Source organism: Pongo pygmaeus, chromosome 22 (assembly GCF_028885625.2).
Source record: "Pongo pygmaeus isolate AG05252 chromosome 22, NHGRI_mPonPyg2-v2.0_pri, whole genome shotgun sequence".
Lineage (NCBI taxonomy): Eukaryota > Metazoa > Chordata > Mammalia > Primates > Hominidae > Pongo > Pongo pygmaeus.
Window position 1 is genome coordinate 59,161,989 of NC_072395.2, and position 23,848 is coordinate 59,185,836.

Below are 23,848 nucleotides of genomic sequence, written 5' to 3' on the forward strand. Positions count from 1 at the left end.
AAGTACCCCAAAAAGGACACAGAGCAGGGGGACATGGAAACAGCCGCGCACACTGGAGGTCGGTGCTGGGCCTTGTGCGCTCAGGTCCCTGGCGGCATACCTGCGGCCAGTCACCATTGGGGAGCTGTTTCTCAAGCAGACACCGGACTCCTCTCTCCTGGGCCTCGACATCAGGATGCCTGGCGGAAGAGGAGTTTGAAACACACCCAGCGTGCATGCCCCCACAGCATCATCCTCACCCTCACACAGCCGAGCATAAGGGCAAACCCTGGAATGCTTCAGTGAGAATGGATGCGTCTAAACTGACGCCCACAGGCCCCGCCAGGTGCAGCCAGCACCTCGGGCTCTTGCCACACCTTCTTCCTAGGCTCCCTGAGAAGCGGAGCCACAGCAGTGACAGGTTGGGGACACAGGCCTCCTCAGGCCTGCCTGGTGTTCCCCCCTGAAGAGGACGCCAAGCCTTGTTCCCACCTGGCCCACTGGTCCTCGTGGGCCTCTGGAGACCCACAGGAGCTCACGCTTGCTTGTTGGCCAGGATGAGACACCAAGAAGGATCCAGGGCTCAGTGGGCCCAGCTCAGCTGTGGGTCCCTGACTGTCCTGCCCTCAGGGGTCCCCCAGACCCTGCTGCTCCTGCTCAAGCAGACCTGCTCTAGCTTTTAGGGTTTTAGGAAGATTCCCCAAATGGCCACAAACCTAATAGGGCGGCACACACGGGATGTTGTGGGTGCATCTGTATGTATGTGTGGACACAGGTGCCTGTGTGTGCATAGACCTGTGTGTGCATCTGTCTCCATGTACCTATGTCTGTGCATACCACAGACGGGATGCTGCGGGCACATCTGTAAGTGTGTGTACACAGATGCCTGTGCATGTGTACGTGTGTGCATAGACCCGTGTGTGCATCTGTCTCCATGTACATCTGTGTGTGCACATCAGTGTGTGCATGTGCCTGCCTGCATGCATCTGCGTGTGTGTACACCTGGCACATATGTGGCTCAGCACCAGCTGTGAACACAGGAGGGCCACAGAGAGCAGCTGCTGTGACTGTCATCACTACCACACCAGGAAGCAGCATCCTCATCGCGGCCCACCTTGCTGTTGCCATGGGTCCCTGATGCGCTTGCTCATCCACTGACACGGCTAATGGTGGGTGGTTCACTTCTAAGAGGCGAGCCTCTCTGCAGGGCCCCACTTGGTCAGAGCGGCCCACGTTCTTGCCCCAAGAACCAGGCACGTGGCTCTTGTAGGTGTCTGTTCCCAGAGTGGCAGCTGACCTGGCCCATAGGCCTCCCCTCCTCTCTACATTCGCTCAGCCCAAGCCACCGGCTCACAGCTGAGTGTCCCTCCTCTACCCAAACCCAAGGCTCAGGGACAGGTCCCATCATCCCTACCGAACAGCCATCAGCCCCATCAGGGCCCAGCATGTGTTGTGGATCTGGGACTGGGCACTCTGCACATAACGCCGCTCCTCGCAGGACTCAAAGTCCTCCCCCCAGCCTCCGTCTGCCATCTGCCGGGACAGCAGGAAGTCACAGGCCCGGGAGACCTCTGCACAGGCAGTCCTGCAAAGACCAGAGACAGGAGACACCATCACACCAAGGAAGGTCCCAGACCCCTGGCTTCTCACCCTAGCAGGCTGCCTTAGGGTATGGGAAGAAGCCTGCACTACGGGGCCACCCTACCTAAGGGCCATGGGCCACTACTGAAACCCGAGCTTGACTTTTGCAGATGTGAACTGGGAACAGATACTCCTGCCTCCCAGAGTCGCTGGGAAGACAAAGGGACATGCGGGTACTGAGGATGGCCTCACGGATGCGTCAGGCTGAGTGAGGTCCGCAGTGCTTGGGAGCAGCGTCTCACAAGCTGCACCCAGCCAAGCACGGTGCTCCCCACCTCTAAACATCCACACAGCAGACTCTGGGAGACAGTGGGGCAGCTGGAGACAGGGCTGGGAGAGAGTCGGGCGGGTGGAGACAGGGCTGGGAGAGTGGGGCGGCTGGAGACAGGGCTGGGAGAGAGTCGGGCGGCTGGAGACAGGGCTGGGAGAGCGGGGCGACTGGAGACAGGGCTGGGAGAGTGGGGCGGCTAGAGACAGGGCTGGGAGAGAGTCGGGCGGCTGGAGACAGGGCTGGGAGAGAGTCCCGCGGCTGGAGACACGGCTGGGAGAGAGCAGGGCAGCTGGAGACAGGGCTGGGAGAGCGGGACGGCTGGAGACAGGGCTGGGAGAGTGGGGCGGCTGGAGACAGGGCTGGGAGAGTGGGGCGGCTGGAGACAGGGCTAGAAGAGAGTGGGGCAGCTGGAGACAGGGCTGGGACCGGAGATCTCCTGCCTTCTAACCCACTCCAGCGGGACCCTGGACCCTAATCCTCCTACTCAGGGTTGGAAGGCATCTGTGTGCCTGGAGGGGCTGGAGGCCAGAAGCGTCCCTCCAGCATACATGTCAGGAAGCTCTAGAGAGCTGTGGGACCAGGGAAACATCCTCATTTCAACCGGGGATCTTATCTCACTGTTTAAAAATATTAAAAACAGGCCAGGCACATTGGCTCATGCCTGTAACCCCAGCACTTTGGAAGGCCGAGGTAGGAAGACTGCTTGAGCCCAGACCAGTGTAAGCAACACAGCAAGACCCCCTCTCTACATAAAAGTTTTAAAAGATTAGCCCGGGGTGGTGGCGTGCGCCTGTGGTCCCAGCTACTTGGGAGGATCGCTTGAGCCCAGGAGTTTGAGACTGCAGTGAGCTAGGGTCATGCCACTGCATGTCAGCCCGGTTGACAGAGCGAGACTCCATCTCAAAAACAAACAAACAAACAAAAAAACCCTAAAACCAAATGTCAAAGCAAAAAACACTCATGACAGAGCACTGGGTTGCGAACCCCCGCCCACCAGAGGAGACACTCACTCACCCATCTCGGTAGGTCTGCCCCATGCAGGCGAAGGCCTCCAGGCCAAACCAGGTGCCGTAGGTGAAGCAAACTCCCCAGGAGCTGGAGGGAGACAGGGAGAGCCTCAGCCCTTCCACCCTGTTCACAGCCGGTGTATGAAACAACACGCATTCTGCAACAATCACACGTGCCCCAGCCAGCCCACCAACTCCCGTGCCTCAGGCATTAAGGCCATGGAAGACAGCAGCTCTGTCTGCTGGACCCTAAGAGCAAGCAGAAAGGGTGGAGGGGAATAGCCACGCTCAGGCTACAGCACGCTCCCAGCAGCCCGGCTGCGCCCAGCAACGTACTGAGCAATTTCCACCGGGGCAAAGGCCACGCATGCCACAAAGGAACAAGGTGCCCCAGAAGTCACGGGCTGGCAGCTCACTTCCAGAAACTTCTGGTGTAGCAACAACATACAAGCCAACATTTATGAACGCAGTGTGTGAGAGCAGAAACCTCTGGATCCCATGCATCTCTGCACTCACGGGCGGAGGCTCACTCACCCTTCCCAGGAGCCATCGGCCCTCTGCTGCCGCCGACAGAACTCTAAGCCCTGCGTGAGGGTCTCCCTGGAACACATGAGATTGGTCCAGTGAACATTCCGGTAAAACGGCAGTTTACCTATCCCAATTCCACCCTTTCCAGGGTCTCAAAAGAATGACAATGTTCTCCCTTAAAAACCACATAAAAATAAACAGTTTACACATGATGAGGGTTTTAAAAAGAAGCAACTACAGGACACCAGAGCGGGAAGAGGATTGGCAGAGTCCAAGAAAGGGATGTCAGAGGAAAGCAAGGCCTTGGGAAGCCCCTGCAGACACAGCTGCAAACAGGAGCAGCATCCCTGAGATCCAGTGACCCAGGCTTGAGCAAACCCAACAAAGTGAACTAAATAAAAACAGGAAAAAATCAATTAGAGAGAAAACAATAGATTCAGAAGACAAGACCCATCCTACATCTAACTGATATTTCCAAAAAATAACCAGTTCTCTGAGAAGGCTGGAGTGAAGTGTCTACTCCAGTGTCACCCTGTGGGACGTGGGACTTGTCTTTAACCAGCAGATCATGGCAGGGTTGATGGGTGCGGGTCCTGGGACCGAGGTCTGTGTGACCGCGACTCCCGTGGTGCTAGCAGACTCCCTCTACCAACTCTCCCTTCTCGCTTCTGTAAAGATGCCATCTAGAGAGGCCCTGCAGCAAACGGCAGTCGGCAGCTTCCAGCTGAGGAATGGGATTGTGCCAAGCACCCTGTGTGCTCAGAGGCAGATCCTTCCTCACTGGAAGCTCAGGCGAGACCCCAGTCCTGGTAACACCCTGACTGAAGCCCAGAGAGACCCTGAGGCAGAGGACGACCCACGAGGCCGCGCCTGGACTTCTGACACACAGAAACAGTGAAGTAATCAACGTGTGTTGTTCTAAGCCACTAGGTTTGTACTAATATTGTTACTCGGCAACAGGTAATGAATACAAACAGTGAAAGTACAAATTAGTAATATTAGCAATAAAAGGATAGAACTACAGATATGGTGAGAAATGACAAGAAAATTTTATGTATTACATTTGCAAACTTAGAGAAAAAAATCTACAAATTAGAAAAATTAATTTATCAAAACTGGCTCAATCAAGAAGTAGAGAACCTAAACAGTCCTAAAACTACTAAAAGAATGAGTCAAAATGTAAACTTTCCCGGAAAAAAAACTCTAGGCCTAGGAATTTTATAAATGAATGCAACTAAATTATCAGACACACTCATTCTAATCTTACACAAACTCTTCCAGAGAATAGAAAGGAGGTACATTCTCTAGCTCATTCTAGGAACCCAGAGAAATAAAATATGGAAAAGTGAAAATTTCAGGCGCACTCACGAACACAGATGCAAAACTCTAAATTAAAACTGAGAAACTGCTGCTGGGCGCAGTGGCTCACGCCTGTAATCCCAGCACTTTGGGAGGCCGAGGCAGGCGGATCACGAGGTCAGGAGATCGAGACCATCCTGGCTAACACGGTGAAACCCCGTCTCTACTAAAAATACAAAAAATTAGCTGGGCATGATGGCAGGCGCCTGTAGTCCCAGCTACTCGGGAGGCTGAGGCAGGAGATGGTGTGAACCCGGGAGGCAGAGCTTGCAGTGAGCTGAGATTGTGCCACTGCACAAATAAGCAAATGCAATCCATGATATTGGATTAAAGCTTGAGGGAAAATTTTGCCATAAAGGACATTATTGGAACAATTAGGCCTGCAGATTAGTATCTCATCAACATTAACATTCTGACTTACACTTGCACAAAAGAATACACCTGCTAAGAAATACTCAGGCAGTTAGGGGTACATCCCATCTGCAAATTCCTCTCCAATGGTTCAAGAAAGAATGGGCCTGGATCACGTGGAAGGACAGCTCATGAGGCCCTCAGGGGAGGGTGCCACCCACTAAAGAATCCTAGTCAGAGTAAACAGGAGCACTTTTCACTATTTTTGTAACTCTTCTATAAATTTGTGAATTTAGGGGAGAATTTAAGTCTGTGTAGTAAAATAGAATATTCCATATAAATAGTGTTAAAGTAACTAGCAACTCCAAACTGTATCTCAAAAACTCTCCAGGTAAGTTTAAAATCTTTTTTTTCTTTTTTGAGATGGTGTCTTGCACTCTCACCTAGGCTGGAGTGCAGTGGTGCCATCTTGGCTCACTGCAAGCTCTGCCTCCCGGGTTCACGCCATTCTCCTGCCTCAGCCTCCTGAGTAGCTAGGACTACAGGCGCCCGCCACCACGCCTGGCTAATTTTTGTATTTTTAGTAGACAAGGTTTCACCGTGTTAGCCAGGATGGTCTCGATCTCCTGACCTTGTGATCCACCCACCTCGGCCTCCCAAAGTGCTGGGATTACAGGCATGAGCCACTGCGCCTGGCAAGTTTAAAATCTTAACATAAAAATCAGACTAATATATTTAACCATTTAAAAGTTAAAAACTTATGTTCATACTCCCTAAAGAGATAAAAAGAACAAAGAAATTGAGGGGAAAATATCTGTAACATAATACACAAATACTTACTGTGCTTAAAAATGAAAGAAAAAACATCCTGGTGAAAATTTTAAAAATGGCTGGGTGTGGTGGCTCACTCTGTAATCCCAGCATTTGGGGAGGCCAAGGTGGGAGGACTGCTCGAGCCCAGGAGTTCGAGACCAGCCTGAGCAACACAGCTAGACCCCATCTCTACAAAAGATTTAAAAAATTAGCCACGGGTGATGGCATGCACCTGTAGTCCCAGCTACTCAGGAGGCTGAGGTGGGAGGATTGCTTGAGCCCAGGAGTTTGAGGCTGTGGTGAGCCATGATTTTGCTACTGCACTCCAGCCTGGGTAACAGAGTGAGACCCTGCTTCAAACAAATAAACAAAAAAAGAATGTTCTAGCTTGGAAGTCACCAAAGAAATGCAGAGGAAACCCATGATTAAGTCACCATTGCTCCCCTGCAGGCCGCATCTGGGACTCATTGTTCTACACAGTGACAACAGCTGGGACTCATTGTTCTACACAGTGACAACAGCTGGGACTCACTGTTCTACACAGTGACAACAGCTGGGGCTCATTGTTCTACACAGTGACAACAGCTGACATGTGCTTCCCTGCGGCATCTCACACAATCCCACCACTCTGTGAGGCTGTACTCTTGCCCACCCAGGCAGGGAGAGAGATGAGCAGAGAAGTCACCAGGCCAGGTCAGACAGCCAGAAGGGGCAGGGATGGGGGCTGACTCCGGCAGGCGGACCCCAAGCCATGTGGCTCTAGGGAATAATAATGGTCATGAATAAATATTTAACAAGAGAATACCACTTAAGGTTAAAATGGGGAAAAGCTAAAAACAACAATGAAAACTGAAAAATAACCCAGAGGCTACTGAGTAAAAGACACAACACCTGTGCCATTACTGCTCGTGCTGGAGGAGCGCGCTCAATGGTGGGGCTTTTAGAAACCTCATCAGGCACAAAGTGGGCCAGGCGTGAAAGGGGCAGCAAGCTGACATGGAAACATGGAGACCAAACAGCAACAGCAGATTCTCCTTCAGGGACGAGGAGGGGCGACTTAGCTTCTTCTTTGCACTTCTCTGTATTTTGCAAGTCTTGTTTGCAAAGAACCTGCTTTACTTTTATTACAGTGATTTTTAAAAGATGATCTATTTTTTAAAACGCCAATTCTCTAAATGTGGCTGAGGACAACTCACGCCCACTTCACGCCGCAGAGCAGCACATGGCCAAGGGCCGTGCCAGGCCAACAGAAGACCCTGAACACAGTGCCCTCCTAGCTGCACCTGTGAAGCACAAGAAAACCCCTGCTCCATCCACGGCTTCCAAAAAAATCACACCAGCACATTCTCAGATTGTAAATGAAGCAGCATACTCCCACATAACTCATGGGCCAGAGAACAGTAGAAACAGAAAACACTTTTAGTATCTGTGCTACCGCAGCAAGCACCAGAAAACACATTTAATTGAATGATATATCAAAAGTCATTTATAGCCTCAAGTGCGTATTTCAATAAAAGCCTGAAAACCAAATATCTAAGTATTCAAGTTAGAAAAATAAAGGAGAGAAAATAACAAAGGCCGGTGAGGTGGCTCACACCTGTAATCTCAGCACTTTGGGAGGCCAAGGAAGGCGGATCACCTGAGGTCAGGAGTTCGAGAACAGCTTGGCCAACATGGTAAAACCCTGTCTCTAACAAAAATACCAAAAAATTGGCCAGGCATGGTGGTGAGCACCTGTAGTCCCAGCTACTCGGGAGGCTGAGGCAGGAGAATCGCTTGAACCCAGGAGACGGAGGTTGCAGTGAACTGAGATCACGCCACTGCTCTCCAACCTGAGCAACAGAGCAAGACTCCGTCTCAAAAAAATTAAGAAAGAAAGAAAATAACAAACAATAGAAATTGATTAAACCAAAAATAAAGTCTCTTTAAAAACAGAATCAAAGACTAAGATTTTTTTTTCAAAAGATCAGTATAAGATTCTCAGAAGGAAGAGGAGGATGTCAACGTTGGGCTCAGAGCCATCCAAGAGGACACTGAACAACTTTGCGTGAATCAGTATAAAGCTGAGTAGAAATGGGAAGACTCCCCAGACTGATACAAAAATGGAAAATCTGCTCAGTCCTATAAACTATTAAAGAAATTACACTGCACTCCAGCCTGAGTGACAGAACTAGAACCCATCTCAAAAAAAAAAAAAAAAAAAAAAAAAAAGAAAGAAAGAAATTGAACTTCTAATTTAAAAACTTTCCTCAAAGAAAACTCCAGGCCCAACTGGCATTTTCGGTAATTTTTCCCAAACATTTAAGGCAGAAATATTATGAATATTACATAAATTCTTCCAAAGAGTATTTTAAAAGCACTTTCCAACTGCTTTTCTGAGTCCAGCATCATCTTAACAGGAAAACCTGACAAAAACATTATAAAGAAAAAATATTTATAGACCAGTGTCTCTTGTAACCAGAGTTGCTAAAATCCTAACAAAATATTCTTCGAATTTGAATCTAGCAATATATAAAAAGGACAGTGCATTGTGACCAAGGTGAGTCTACACCAGGTTTAACAAAAGTAAAAAAATGTAATCGTAATAGGATAAAGAACCTACAAAAATCACATCCCCTATAACGTACCCTCTAACACAGCAATGCCACTCCTAGGTACGTAACCATGAGAAATGGGTACCCAGGTACCCCCAAAAGATAAGTATAAGAGTGTTCACAGTAGACGCTTCATAATAACCCAGACTGAAATCCTCCCGGGTGCTGAGAACAGGCAGCTGGATAGTGCGGCATCTGTGTTCAACCGAAGGCCCGAGGGAGAGAACGCTGCTGTTACCGGAGCCACCTGACTAACCGCAAGCAGGAGAGCAGGAGAAGGCAACACGAATTCCACACCTCAGGCGCCCACCCAGACAATATTCAAAGCGAGCAACAGAAACCCACGACCTGGCAGCCATGTGGACGGCCCCGTCATGGGGAGGGCTGAGGGCTCTGGTGGCGCCACCATGTCTAATGCTGGCACCGTTCGCTTCCTGTTTGCTTCAAGAAGATCCACCCGTACACTTTTCTGAATACTTGCTACCCTTCAACAGGAAAGGTTACTTAAAAACCGCTACTGGGACACCAGTGGAGTTAGGTATGTGATGTCTTTTTAACATTATTAAAAGAGAGAGAAAATCCATTTTTGTGTTATAATTGTGCTATTCTGAGCCCCTAACAGGTATTTTGTATGCTTTAGGGCATAAGACTGGATTCCACAACATCTGAAGCCTCTTGCATGTTTCCCTGAGTTTCATTTCTGAGATGGGCCGCCAGGGCCCTGTGTTACAGAATGATGCGTCTGGGTCTTGGCCCCCAACTTGGCAGCCCCCACACTGAGTGGCAGAGCATCCTGGGCTGAGGCCCTCCTTACCTGATCTCTGCTGCCCTGTGGTCCGGGAAATGCTTGTGGAAATACTTAAGCGCCTGCATCACGGCGGAGGTGCACTCCACATAGGTGTAGTCAATCATGATGTCCCCTGGGAAAGGGAGGGACGAACCAAGTGTTGAGTTTCACCCTGGCTGCCCAGGGCCTGCAGCTCAGGCAAAATCACAACAAGCAAGAGTGTTGCAGTGAGCCCGGGCCCGGACACTGCCTCCCTGACCAACCTCCAGAGCAGACACTGGCTGGCCCAGGACACACACCTGTGCTACATGAGAGCGAAGATGAGGGGAACACAGCAGAAAGCTGCGTCCCCACCCCAAAAAGCCATGTGTGATGTGGAGGGGACCCAGAAGGTGGGTATGTGAGGTACCCAGAGGTGGACCAGGGCTGAGATCCTCCCCCAAGACCAGTACAGTGGCAACCATGCACACACAGCAGCCTACTACCCATGGCATGGGTCCCCACAGTCACCTCCCTGAAGGCGCTCTGGATACACAGCAGCCTCCACAGAACACAAGCCCTGCGGACTGAGCAGGAACCAGCCCAGGCTATGGATCTCACTGGAACTCTCCACTGTCCCCTAGGTCTGACCTGATGCCCTCCTATCCACAACACAAGGATCCTGCCACCCCCGGGGATGGAGGAGTACAGAACAGCCTGGGCTGCGGGAGGGCTCCAGACAGATTTGCCGGTGAACCTGGGCCCTTGCAGCCTCGGGCAAGGGGGAAAAGCTGGCCCCCAGGTTTGCGTACCACAGTGCTAGCTGGCCCTGGGTTTGTGCGCCGCAGTGCTGGCCGACCACTCACCGAAGACCTCTGAGGGGTTCAGCAGCTCCAGCAAGTGCCCCCCACGCTTGGTCTCATAGGTGGCGAACCCTCCATCGGGATTTCTCATGTTCAGCAGCTGAAATCACAGCACCCTAGAACTCGCCCACGTGCTGAGCACACACAGGTGCCCAGGGCACGGCAGAACTCTCTAGAGGCAACACTAGGGCTGACAACCGATGGGGCAGGAACAGGGGGTGGAGAGCTGATTTCCACGTTAACCAAGTCCTCGGGTGCCCCAAGCAGCAGCTGCAACCTCATCCATCAGGGCCTCCATGCACAGCCACCAGGGAACACGCCCCCACATGTGCCCATGACTTAGAAACCAAGTGTGTGCTGCCAGAATAGGGCAGCGTCTCCACTGGGAAACACACACAAAAGCCAGATGTGCTGAAAGGATTTGGCACCAAAACCAACAAATTCCTTCTTCAGACACCCAGTGGAAACCACCAGAGAGAAACCTTGGGGGCCACACCGGCTCCTGCGAGTATCGGTGGCTAGGCTAGACACCAGCTCCGCAGTGCAGGGCCCTGTGCACACAGCCCAGCAAGGCCCCTAGGGGTCCAGCCAGAGCTCACAGTTCTCCACATATAGACACCATCCAAGGACAAGCTCTTACAGCCTGGCCGGAGTGTGTGCTGGGCTGGAGCCCACAGGAGTGGAAGTGAGCAGGCAGCTCATCTGCAGGACACGAGGTATGGACGGGGCTGCTGGGACCACAGCCTTACCACAGCCACAGCATCGCAGAGCCGTTCTTGGGGGATGTGCTCGGTGACATAGGGACACTTCTCCTGCAGGAGCAGCACAGCCTTCAAGGCCTCAGCCGTGCAGTCAGAAACGATCCAGCCGCAGTCCGGCGTACTGAAGGAGAAGCCACCCTGCAGAGCACAAGCCGTGACTCCAGGCTGGGGGTGTCCGCACCCCAGTTCTCAGAATCTCCCCACAGCCGCATGCATCCCTCCCCACCACACAGCACCCGGTCAGGGCAGGGGCCCATCCACCAAAGGTGGGGGTGCAGCCAGGGCCCCAAGCTGGGTACATCCAGATAGACCTCCAGCTTCCAGCACAGGGACCCTCAGGGGTGCAACTCATACCCTCAACACCTGCAGATCTCACGACGGACAGGATGGGGCCCAGGTGCCCCCCACCCCCATTGTAAACAGGCAGCAGCAGCTGTGTCCATGCCTGATTTCACAGCCTGCACCTGTGGTCACAGCCTGAACCTGTGGTCACAGCCCACACCGGCTCTGAGGTCTACTTCTTTCCTCTGCCTTCCCTGGACACACTGGCCACACTTCGGCTGTCCTTCTGAAGCCTGTGTGTGCCGTGACCACCAGAACCGCTCTGAGGCATGGCCGTGTGTGCAAGCCAACTGTGCCCCCATGTGCCAGGCAGCTCAGCAACATGAAGCATGAGCCCCTAGGCCAGGCATCTACCACAGCAGGACACCCAAAGACACCAAGGGAGGAGTCCCCCAGGGAGGAGCCCCCTTCAGAGGGAAGGACCCACCCTGCTGAGGGCGGCCTCCCCTGGGGGACGGGGCAGGGATAGGGCTGGCTCCCTCATACCTTGCACATCTGGCGGTAGTACTTCTGGTAGTCGGGAGGGTTATCTGGGACCTGGGCAGCATCGAGGGCAAATGTGGAAGCAGAGAACATGTCACCACGGAACGTCCCCATCTGGGACATCACTGAGACAGACCGGGCAGGACTGGAGAGGCAGAGCGTGCCTGGCAGCTTACTCTGCGGCCACAGCCACCACTGGTGCTGCGAGGCGCCCGAGGGCCCGCACCTGTTCAGCTCACCACCCACAGCTGCTGGGAGACGTGACTGGCCAGCGAGGGCTGAAACCAGCCCAGACGGGACTGGGAGTCAGCACCTGACTCCGCTGCGGTCTCCCCACCGGGCAGAAGGCAGGGAGGGGCCCAGGTCTCTGCGGGTATGCTCTGTGCCAGGTGCCCCTGCTGCCTCCTGAACAACCCCAGCTCCGTGCACCTCAGCTCCTGGGCTGCCTCTCTCACCTCAGTGAGAAGGGAAGAGGCCTGGAGTACAGTATGGTTCAGTCAGCCTCCCCAAGTCCCCGTTGCCCAGAGCAAGTCTGGGCAGGAGCAGGAGCAGGAGCAGGCCGCCGTTGGGGCAGGCACAGCAGGACAATGCCCCTCCTCTGCTTGAGCCCAAGATGGGTGCCAGCCTTGGCCACACGGCGGCCAGGAAGACCCAGAAGCCCTGCAGAACAATGTCCTGGTGAGGGCTGAAGGGAGGGAGACGGGGCTGGGGGGCAGTGGTTCCAGGCAGAGGGACACTGGCTGAGGGAGACACGGGAGGTTGGGGCGCATGTATGGGATGACTGTGGCTGCAGACTGGGGTGCAGGCACGTGTGAGAGACACTGAGGTCAAACTAGGGGCTCGGGCAGGGTCTGTGGGCAGCTGATCTGGCAGGATGGACCGAGGCTTTTGCTGCAGTCTCAGGAGGAAAAGTCCACAGGCTGGTGTCACCTCCATGGGCAGAAGGTGCTTCAGAGACATGGAGGTGCCGTGTAGGCTGTGCGGCTCAGGGTACACAGCCCCTGCCCGTGCCTGGCCCCTGCACACAGCGGCTCCAGCATGAGCAGGACACAGAAACTGCCAGCACCCCCAGCACCCTGCAGGCCTCAGAGAGCTGCCCCAGGTGAGGCCAGCCCGAGGAGGACCGGTGGATGGAGCAGGGGCGAGGGTGGGGGTGACCTGAAACACCAGTGCAGGAAATAGGGCAGGGTGGAGGTGAGGTGGGCACTTCTGCCTGCAGGAGCTCCCAGCCCTGATCCCCCTCCTCAGCCCCCTAAGAGCCCCAGGCACCGGCCTCACCTGTGAGAGCCGCAGGAACTCATGCGCCTTCTGCAGGCAGGACGAAAACTCGGGCCTGTGGTGCCCGCCCGCCTGGAAGACACAGCAGGACAGAGAGGCTCAGCTGCCCTTGCATGGCCATCATGGCTGAGCTGGTTTCCTGATGGTCCTGGCCACATCCTGCCCCCACTGGGAACCAGAATCAAACTGGCAGATGTCTCCAAAGAGTGCCAGGGTTTCTTGCTGCACTTACCTTTAAAGACAAAAAAGCAAAAGTCCATGAGATATGACTGAAGATGGAAGGGCACAGAAGAGACCATTTATGGATGCCAGCACCCACCCGCCTGGCCAGCATCTATGCCCAGAGGGTCTCCAGCACCCTGCGTGGGCAGGCCCTTTGCGTGGCCCGGCCCTTTGCGTGGCCCAGCCCTCAGGGCTCTCCAGAAACACCTCCAGAATCCCACCGACCTCATTCCCACTAGCATAAAAATCCACTCTCGTTTTTCTCCAGTACTGGCTCAAGAATGCCCATGACAAACAGTTCCAGTTCTTTTTTTTTGAGATGGAGTCTTGCTCTGTTGCCCAGGCTGGAGCACAGTGGCACAATCTCAGCTGGCTGTACCCTCCACCTCCCAGGTTCAAGCAACTCTTTGCCTCAGCCTCCCAAGTAGCTGGGATTACAGGTGCCCGCCACCACGCTCGGCTAATTTTTGTGTATTTTTAGTAGAGATGGGGTTTCACCATCTTGGCCAGGCTGGTCTTGAACTACTGACCTCGTGATCCACCCCCACCTCGGCCTCCCAAAGTGCTGGGATTACAGGTGTGAGCCACCGTGCCTGGCCTGAACAGTTCCAGTTCTAAGAAGAGCCTAGAGTCCCACTCCTGCCTGCACTCTCAGAAACAGCCTTCACCAGGCTCCCCTTCTCACATAGCCTCCAGCCCCTGCCCTCCCAAGGACCCCAACCCAGCCCAACACCCAAGGCTGCTGGCCAAGGCCACCCCCTCCACAGCACGACCATCTGAAGCCAGAGGCCAGAGCCCAGGTCACTGGAAGTATCAGGGAGTGGCAAGTGTGTGGCCAGCAGTGTTGCCCTCAGGTGGATGCGTGGGCTCACGTGCACAGGAAAGTCAGCTGAGGCTGAGAAAAGAGAAGGAGCCACGAACCTCAAGCAGAGCCTGGATGGCGAATGCAGTGTCCCAGATCTGTGAGCCATTGGTGCCCTACGCACAAAGGACAGTGTTAACAGCAGCAGGTGCAGCCCCTCCCACTCCCAGCCACTGCCTCCAGGATCCAATGGGCGCCTGAGGGCCAGGTGTGGGGGCTCCCACCCAGCCAACGCTCAGCCTCAGGCTCTGAGCCCTGGGCACCCCTCATGGCTGACAAGGGCCTCAGAGAAGGCTGAGCCCTGCAGGCAGACACAGGTCAGGGAGACTTGGGGAGCCCTCCCTTTCTTCATGGGCCACCAGGCAGGACAGTGTCCCTCTGAGGACACTTCTAGGACTGGATGATCCCTCAGAGGCTCCAGCACCTACACACAGAGCATCCAGCTGCTCTCACCCAATGACAGCGGCGCACCTCAGTCATGGTGACGCCTGGAAATGACCCCATTTCTTTTTTTTTTGAGATGAAGTCTCCCTCTGTTGCCCAGGCTGGAGTGCAGTGGCGCGATCTCATCTCACTGCAAGCTCCACCTCCTGGGTTCACGCCATTCTCCTGCCTCAGCCTCCGGAGTAGCTGGGACTACAGGCTCCTGCCAGCACGCCCAGCTAATTTTTTTTGTATTTTTTAGTAGCATCGGGGTTTCACCATGTTAGCCAGGATGGTCTCAATCTCCTGACCTTGTGATCCGCCCATCTTGGCCTCCCAAATTGCATGGATTACAGGCGTGAGCCACCGCACCTGGCCAATGACCCCCATTCCTAAGTACACCTGGAGGTGATGGGAATTCTGCACAGGGCTGGGAAGGCCCCACCTCAAATCTCACCCCGAGCTGGGCTCACAGGTACACAGTCTGGTCTCAGTCCAAAAGGCCAGTGACCAAACCCTAGTGAGACAGAGCTGGGCACTGACCAAGACAGACATGGGGACTGGGCGGGGGGTGGTGTGTGGCAGAGGCATCCAGACCTCGTGCACTGGAGGGACAAAGCAGGGACCACCAGAAAAGCATTCTCGCCAAAGAAACACAATGGGATCGAGCCTCAGGGCCTGGCCAGTTTACAAAAACTCAGGGAACAGAAGGAGCAACCAGTCAGATCTGGAATGTGAAGCCCTTCAGGCACAAACCTTCCAGGAGGAGAAAAGAGACCACGAGAGATGGCTGGACTAACAGGAGCTCAAAGACCAACAACCGAAGGCCTGTGCAGGCCTGGCCTGAATCCTGATTCACACACACCAGCCACAACTTGAGGACTACACTCAGGAACCGTCATAAGTTTGCTGGGTGTGACAACCTCAGAGCAATTTTGTAAAAACACAGACGCCCTCATCAGCTTGAGGTGCACTGATGAGTTGGTGCTGCGGGAGGGCTGGACAGGGAGGGGCAGGGAGGCCAGGGCCTGCTCTAGGGCTTGTTACTCACCTCCACTTTGCATGTGTTTTGAAAACCTTTTCACAAAACACGGACAGTGTCCAGAGAGCCTCTGGGGAGCTCAAGGCCAGCTGGGTAAAAGCTCGTGGCTGGGGGCACCTGGCACCAAGGGTAGCCCTGGGGCAGGCAGTGCTGGGCCCATGTGTATCCATCCCAAATGTGACACCCAGGACACCTCTGGAGACTCCACATTTCCACACTGAATCAGGCACCGCAGGGCATAACCCTCCTTAGACCACAAGACACAGGGCAACACTGTCTGGGCTTCTGACACACACAAAGGGGCGCAGGCTCAGCCCAGTCGGACAGGACTGGGGTCTACAGGGGCCCCAGAGCCAGGACAGGACCAGGGTCAGCCAGGATCCACTGGCCTCCCCCCTCCTTGTGCTTGATGCCCCTCATGACTGGGTTCCAGCCCACTCTGGCCAAGTCCGCGGGGAGCTCCCAGGCCCGGCCACACGCCACCACGGTCCTCCAGGCTCCTGTCCTGTCCACCCAGGGCCTTAAGAAGAAGCCTCTTAAATTAAGAGCGCATGGAGGAGAAGCCCCCACTAACCAGAGCCACCTCCTGCCACAGTAACAAGATGAGAGCTTCTGCAGCTCTGGGTCTGTCGTTACACAGCTGAGCCCACTCAGACCATCAGGGCAAAAAGCAAACAGGACAGCTGCAGACAGACATTCGAGAACGGTGGGCACCCACAGGGACACGGCCAGAGGCCTCAACTGACTCAGCCTCTAGTCACACGCTGCCGGGACCTGGTCCAGGAGGAGTTATTTCTGAACCCCAAAGGAAAAATAATAAAGGGTAGACATGATTGCAAAGGAAGCAGGCAGCCGCAGTCCCGCAGCCCTTACCTGCATTTTCATGCCGTCAAGGCCCATCCTGTGAGGACAAAAAAGCCCAAGTCAGGTGCAAGGAGAAAGCTGGAAGCCCAGCTGGCCACCTAGACCCTGCACTCAGGAGGGTCCCAGAGAGGGCATCTGTCCCCTCCCGAGGCCTGGCACTGGCCTCCATGCCACCCCAGCTGGGCTGCTGGGCTCCTGGGGGTGAGGGCCACACTCTATGGAAGACAGGACACGCTCACCCAGAAGGGCCACACCCAAGGCAAGGGGCAGCGGGAGGCTCCCTGACCCCAGGCTGTATCAGCCCTGCCGCCCCGTGCAGAGCTGAGGGACCACGACCCCAGGCTGCGTCAGCCCTGCCGCCCTCGTGCAGAGCTGAGGGACCACGACCCCAGGCTGCGTCAGCCCTGCCGCCCTCGTGCAGAGCTGAGGGACCACGACCCCAGGCTGCACCAGCCCTGCCACCCTCGTGCAGTGCTGAGGGACCAGGGGAAGAGGCCCGTACAGCGGAAGCTTCCCACCGTGGGACGGCTCTGTGCCCTCCATGACAGGGGCCCCACCTCCAGGACACAGTCCATAGATGACAAGCTCCCCTTGTCCACAGGCCTCCCTGACGCCAACCTGAATCTGCCCTGCTACCTACCACCCCCTTCCTCACTCTACCTTCTAGGAACACCCCACACTTCCGCTGGGTGGCAAATCTTCCAATTCAAAGACAACCCTCAGTGGCTTCCACAAGCCCTGACACTGCTGGTTCCTGGTGATATTCCCTGGCAGTATCCCAGATGGCACCGTGGGGGCTCCCTCACTGGGACGCAGCCGGGGCTCAGATCCAGTCTTCGTGAGAGGCCCCACCAGCACATCCCAGCCACACTCACCAGAGATAGTCCGGGATTCTGGAGACATGCTCCTGGAAGGCAGTGGAGGCGGGCCCGTCCACATACCAGCGCACAAGCATGTTGATGGTTTTCGAGATCTGCAGGAGAGACAGCCCTGTCAGGGCTCTGCTCCAGACCCACAGCAGCCTCCAAGGACAAGGTCTCGTCCAGACCCACAGCAGCCCCCAGGCACAAGGTCCCGTGCAGCTCACTCAGGGCCAGGACAGGGGCCTTCTGCTCTAACAGGCATTTCCTGAGCGAAGATGGGCAACGACTGTGTCCCCAGGACCCGACTCAGACAGAGGCAGTGTCGGCCGAGGCCACAGCCTGGCTTAGGGTGTGAGGAGGGAGCGGCACTCCATCAGGGAGAAGCGAGGGGTTCCAGGAGGAGCCAGAGGGGCATGGGCTACCAGGTGCCTTAGAGACAACACAGGGGACAGAGGACAGGGCCTGAGGGGCCCAGGAAGAGATGCGAAGACAGGACTGTAGCAGTAGGGACCACTTGCCCCCCTTCTTCCTCAGAACGGAATGTTCCAGAGGCCCCTAACTTTTTACTTATGGATCTCACAAGTCAAGATCCAATTGCAAGCATGTTTCTAATGCGTTTAGTACAGATGTGCTCTATATGGGATTAAACCAAAACCCACAAAGAACCACATCACTGCTGAGCAGAAAACAAGGGACCCGCTGCAGGGTCAGTCAGGATTTGTGATCCACTGAGGTGGCATGAGGCCCAGAAAACCAGAGATGCAGTGTCAGGGTGGGACTCAGTGGCCCAGTGCCACCTGGGTATGTCCAGAGAATGCCCAAGCCAACCCACTACACTGCAGCAGCTACGTGCACAGCTACGGCAGCAGCAACGGCACAGCCCAGGGCCTGCTGACTCTGTCAGGAGGCGGCCCTGCACCAGCACAGCCCAGGGATTGCACCCTCCAAGGTCACTGAGCTGGCCACACCTGGCCCCCTGCAGGCCCCACAGAGGCGAGAGCTCCAAGTCCCTAGCTAGGCAGGAGGAATCGGGAGTGGAACCCAAGGACCCTGCTACCCCAACCCACCCTGGACATGTCTAAACCCCACGGGAGAATGGCGAATGATGAACTGTTTGGGGAGAGGAATTCAGAGGGAACCAAGTGAGGAAAAAGCACCCCTCCCAGCTAGCCAGCTAGCCAGCAAGATCTCAGGGAGGGGCCTCCAGGAGAGTGTCCAGGCACAATGAGGACAAGAGCCGGTGGGGGACGGAAGGGAGGGTCAAGTATGGTGGGGCAACTTCGCTGAGCTGGGCGTGCAGGGGTCCAGGACAGAAGCCCTCAAACACTTGTGCGATCAGAGGGCCACCTCCCAAATGGAGGTGCACCAGGCTCCAGGAAACCCCACTCCCAGCTCACAGCCCGGCCTCCAGGACTTCACTTTCGGACCTCAACCCCCAGGGGCTGCAGTGCCGGGCAGGGGCACTGACCGGGCCAATGCTGATGCTCTTGGTGAATCGGTCGTCGGCCACAATGTGTTCATACAGCTTCTGCACGGCCCGCTGCCGCAGGTGGGCACTGTGGTGGCGCTCATACAGGTTGAGGAGTGCTACACGGGACGGGGGTCAGTGGATGCCAGACACCATGACACTGGCCTCAGCCTGGAGCCCCGTGCACCGCAGCACCTGGACTTGCCCTTCCCCAGGGTTCCCCCCTCCCATCCACCCCCAGGCCTGGTCTCTGAGCTCCTCCTTCCCTGCCCAGGAGGGGCTGCCCCACACCTCCCACCACACACCCTTGCACAGGGTAGACTCCTGAGAGTAGAAGACCAGCTGGTTCTCGGGGTGGAGGGGCAGGGCGATGAGATCCCGCCCCCTGGGGCCTGGCACAGGGGAGGTGGCCCAGTGCTGCTGGCAGGGTATGAGTGCGTGAATGAGTGGGTGACACCCTGACCCTGGGCTGCCCTGCCGGCCCCTCAGGAGGTGCTCACCATATACCACGCGGAGCAGCCAGCTGTGCGGCGTGTACAGCTCGTCGGGGGCCACGTTGTTCCTCTGCGCCAGCCAGTCAATGCTGGCGAAGTCCTCCACATAGAGCTCCTGGTGGCGGCAGTGTCTGAGCCTTGGGGCCTGGGGGCACCTGGTAGGCCTGGCTCAAACCGGGAGAGGTAGCCTCCCACCACCCACCCTCAGGGCCCTGAGCCAGTCCCTTCCTGGGTGGGGGTCCCTCCAGCAACTAACCCCGAGGGCACATGAAGGCCCCCTATGGGAGGACCACTCTGAGAAGCTCCCCAGCTCCATGAGCCCCAGGTCTGCCCAGAAGCTCGTTTCCTCCCTCTACCCCTCCTTCGTCCCCGTGGCAGGCCTGATAAACATCCTGCACCTCAAATCTCGCCTCAGGCCTGCTTCCAGAGGACAGAGTGCACATCTGCCTCCTGCATCCCGTGAGTCCTGGAAGTCCCCCCAGGAACGCTGGGCTACAGCTACTGACTGTCCCATAGCACAAGTCCCCTCTGGGCAGAGCTTGCTCCCTGTTTATTATAGGATGGAGGAAGGTAGAGGCTCTGCTCTGATCACAGGGCTCTCTGCTCCACAGGGCCGCCAGGTGAGTGGACAGGTGTGGTTAGATTCCAGAAGTCCCAGGCCCTGTGGGTCCCAGCCCCAGAGGCCTTCACTTTGTTCTCTGATGAGGTCCTACCTGGCGGAGGCTCTGGACCAGCGGGTCTTCCGCGGCACTCAGCCGAATGGCGTAGCAGTAGCTCATGGGCAGGTACACCTGCCGGCAGTGGCACCAGAGTGTGGAGGGGTGTGCCGGTGCCCAGTCAGGAAACAGCCTGGGGCAATGGCAGGAGTCAGTGGGAGACCCCAAGACTCAAGCCTGCCCCCTCTGCCAGCATCCATACCTTGGGCCCTTCTAAGCACGAACAATGGTGGATGGCTATTCCCCACCAAGTCAGTGCATCTGCGGGCATTTCCCAACCGTGCTCCTGAGGGGGACAGTTGAACCGTAGGTGCACCCTCTGAGGAGCTGCACCTCCTAGTTCGGTCAGCATTTCGCATCTTAAAACCAGGTGATGGAGCTCCTAAATGCTTAGGATTGTCTGTGGGTTTCTTAGCTACAACAAACATACCTTGGTAACATAAAACATCAACAATGGGGATATGGTTGTGAGGGCCCCAGGGAACACTCTTGGCTATCTTTGCAACTTTTCCAGAAATTGGAAACTACTCCAAAATTTAAAGTTTACTTTTAAAAGTGTATTTAAGAAACTTTAGGAGGGGCACGGTGGCTCACGCCTGTAACTCTAGCACTTTGGGAGGCCGAGGCTGGTGGATCACTTGAGGTCAGGAGTTTGAGACCAGCCCGACCAACATGGCGAAACCCCATCTCTACTAAAAATACAAAAATAAGCCAGGCATGGTGGTGTGTGCCTCTAGTCCCAGCTACTCGGGAGGCTGAGGCAGGAGAATCGCTTGAACCTGGGAAGAGGTTGCAGTGAGCCGAGATTGTGCCACTGCACATAGCCTGGTGGCAGAGCAAGACTCCGTCTCAAAAAAAAAAGAAAAAAAAGAAAGAAAAAAGAAACTGTAGGTCTGTGGAATCTCTCTAAGGCCTGGGTCTTTGATCACTGGTCTGCTGACGTTAGCACAGCTCCACCAGCTTCCCAGGGTCTGTGTGTGCCTCATGTGTTTTCTCTACCCTTTCCCTGCTAGCCCCCATCCTTATGTGATGCCTTATGTGATCTAGCCCCATCCTTATGTGAGGGTGAGCAATGCTGAGCCTTCCCTGCTCCCTGACTGCGGCATCAGGCCTTGGCCCACTTTCACATCCACTTACTTAAAAGGGTGTTTTTTTTCACATTTTGGGTTACACTTCCAGCATTTCTGCAGCTGGAGTGGTTCAGGTCTGTGGTCCCCCCCTTTCACCTCCCAACCCACCCTCCAAGCAACTCCAGCAAAGACAAGCAGCACCCTGGTGTGCCCACGCAGCAGCACTGACCAACGGCCCCACCAAGTGGGGCAGATGAGACGCCCTCGCCAGCACCAGCGTGTGGAACCCACACCCCCCCTGCCCTGGCAGCTGTGCCGACCGCCATCTGTCCTTCCTCTGCCGCTCATTATACACGGGTGGGGCGCAGAGTCCAGCGGGCATCTGAATGGCCCCAGGACACCTCCCAACCTATGTGCTCTACGGCCCACGTCAGGTAGCAGCACCCTACCCTACCCCTACTCTAGCAGCTCTGTCTACCCTCCCGGGGTGATCTCACCATCCCTGTGCCTCCCCGTCACCACCCAAACTGGCTTCCGGGGATAAGCCCCCGGCCTTTGTATCAGGACACTGCTGCTGTCCTTTCTTGAGCGGCCCCTTCACTTCCTGCCTCCCTAACTTGACCCCCCCCTCACCAAAGTCATCTAACACAAGGGACCCCCCAGCCCTGCTGATAGCTCTCTAGGGGACACCCCCACCAGGGTTCCCACAGCACTCCAGGAAGCCAGCAGGGGCTCTGTGTGGTTCCAGGGTCTCACTTCCCAAAATGCATAATGGGGTAAACTCTTATGCATGAGTGTTTTCTGGGGAGATGTTCCCTGCTTTCAACAGATAGCCATAAAATGTTACAAGACACTGGTTAAAGACACCAGATAAGGCTGGGTGCAGTGGCTCATGGCTCCCAGCACTTTGGGAAGCCAAGGCAGGCAGATCACCTGAGGTCAGGAGTTTGAGACCATCCTGGCCAACATAGTGAAACCCTGTCTCTACTAAAAATACAACTATTAGCTGGGTGTGGTGGCCTGAGACTGTAATCCCAGCTACTCGGGAGGCAGAGGCAGGAGAATTGCTTGAATCCGGGAGGCGGAGGTTGCAGTCACCCAAAATCATGCCACTACACTCCAGCCTGAGTGACAGAGCTAGACTCCGTCTCAAAACAAGACAAAAAAAACACACACCACATAATAAGAAATTAATGTTGATTTTGCTGGGTATTTAAACAGTATGTGGTTCTGTTAAAAAAAACAAACACTGATCTTTTTTTTTTTTTTTTTTTGAGACAGAGTCTCACTCTGTCGCCAGGCTGGAATGCGGTGGCACGATCTCGGCTCACTGCAACCTCTGCCTCCCAGGTTTAAGTGATTCTCCTGCCTCAGCCTCCCGAGTAGCTGGAAACTAAACTACAGGCACGCGCCGCCATACCCAGCTAATTTTTGTATTTTTAGTAGAGACAGGATTTCACTATGTTGGCCAGGATGGTCTTGATCCCTTGACCTTGTGATCTGCCTGCCTCGGCCTCCTGAAGTACTGGGATTACAGGCATGAGGCACTCCACCTGGCCACAGACTCTGATCTTTTAAAGGCACACACACTGAGTTCACAGGTGAGGTGTCACGTTGGGACACACTTCACATTCACCAGCAAAGGAGACAAGCGCAGCAGCAGCAGCACGACACCCCTGCGCAGGCTGGGGGATGGGCACCCTCCCCCTACTTCTACAGATGCTCAGAGTCTTCCACAGCAAGAGGGAAGCCACCCAGCCCTGCCTGCAGCCTGACTCGGGGTACCTCCCTCCATGGCACAGCCTCCTTCCTGCTCAGTTGGGAACCTCCCCCTTTCTGTATCCCTACAGGACTCAAGCTCAATCAGGGCCTCTGCCAGGAGCCTAACTCCACCCACCCACAGAATGCCCACCCCTCTCTGCTGTCACAGCCTGCGCCTGACCCACGGTCCCTGTCACTCTACTCCTCGGGAGAGCAGCAGCAACCCAACAACGAAATCAACAGCAGACATACCACATCTCTGGGAACAGGGTATTGAGGCCTTCCCAGCTGTAAACATTCAGGACAGCCAGCCAGAACTTCCCCCAGGAGGGGATGGCCATAGCACCACCTGAGGGGGGAGAGAATAGGCCCATGTCATCTGCTTCCTGTCAGCAAAGCCAGCACTGCCTCTAGCTGGGAAGCTTCACCCTCTGGGAGTCACGTGTGCCCCTCTCCATGAGGCAAGGGCAGCCTCATGCGGATCTTGCGATCCCCATGTGCGAAGCAGGTTACAGAGTGCTGAGAACTTGCCTGGATACATGGCCCCTAGGTGGAACCAGTGGCTTTCCTGGGAGTGGGTGTGTCCAGCCCCAGGAGAGGTGTTTGCAACCCCTGGCCCCAGGAAGGAGCACATGAAGACAGCTACCTGGGAAGGTCCAGGGACACCTCAGTGCTCAGGTGAGCGAGGGGCCCAGGTGCACATGCGCCTGGAGAAGGCAAGGTGGGGAAGTGACAGCACACACTCAGCCTTGCCCTCTGAGCCAAGCCTGAGCTGCCCCAGTCTGTGTCATCTCCACTTGGCAGACTGGTCCCATATGGGAACAAAGATGACCCCAGACTCCAGAGTAGCTCCGGCATGCTGGCCCCATGCCAGAGCCACTTCAGCAGCATGCAGTCCTGGCACAGCCATGCCATCTAAACACGCTTCTGAGGAGTCCCTGCTCCAAACCCCAAAAGGTATGCAAAAGTCAATAAAGACCCACAAAGCTACTAGGCAAAGTGCAGCCTAAACACGTTCCTTCACCAG

General features: G+C 55.4%; 1 protein-coding gene across 2 annotated transcripts in view; it reads right to left on the minus strand.

The window, feature by feature from the left end:
• The window catches only part of LSS (lanosterol synthase), a 34,791-nt gene that overhangs the window by 3,299 nt on the left and 7,644 nt on the right, over nt 1-23,848 (minus strand). For both annotated transcript variants that reach the window (XM_054468371.2, XM_054468370.2), the window contains exons 6-21: nt 23,074-23,170; nt 19,988-20,123; nt 19,281-19,389; nt 18,781-18,899; nt 17,325-17,422; nt 16,459-16,486; nt 14,180-14,236; nt 13,037-13,108; nt 11,762-11,812; nt 10,922-11,071; nt 10,176-10,272; nt 9,358-9,463; nt 3,433-3,498; nt 2,906-2,986; nt 1,394-1,564; nt 101-179 (exon numbers count right to left, since the gene is read on the minus strand). In XM_054468371.2, the coding sequence (XP_054324346.1) occupies nt 101-179; nt 1,394-1,564; nt 2,906-2,986; nt 3,433-3,498; nt 9,358-9,463; nt 10,176-10,272; nt 10,922-11,071; nt 11,762-11,812; nt 13,037-13,108; nt 14,180-14,236; nt 16,459-16,486; nt 17,325-17,422; nt 18,781-18,899; nt 19,281-19,389; nt 19,988-20,123; nt 23,074-23,170 (1,517 nt within the window). The remainder of the gene's footprint in view (nt 1-100; nt 180-1,393; nt 1,565-2,905; nt 2,987-3,432; nt 3,499-9,357; nt 9,464-10,175; nt 10,273-10,921; nt 11,072-11,761; nt 11,813-13,036; nt 13,109-14,179; nt 14,237-16,458; nt 16,487-17,324; nt 17,423-18,780; nt 18,900-19,280; nt 19,390-19,987; nt 20,124-23,073; nt 23,171-23,848) is intronic.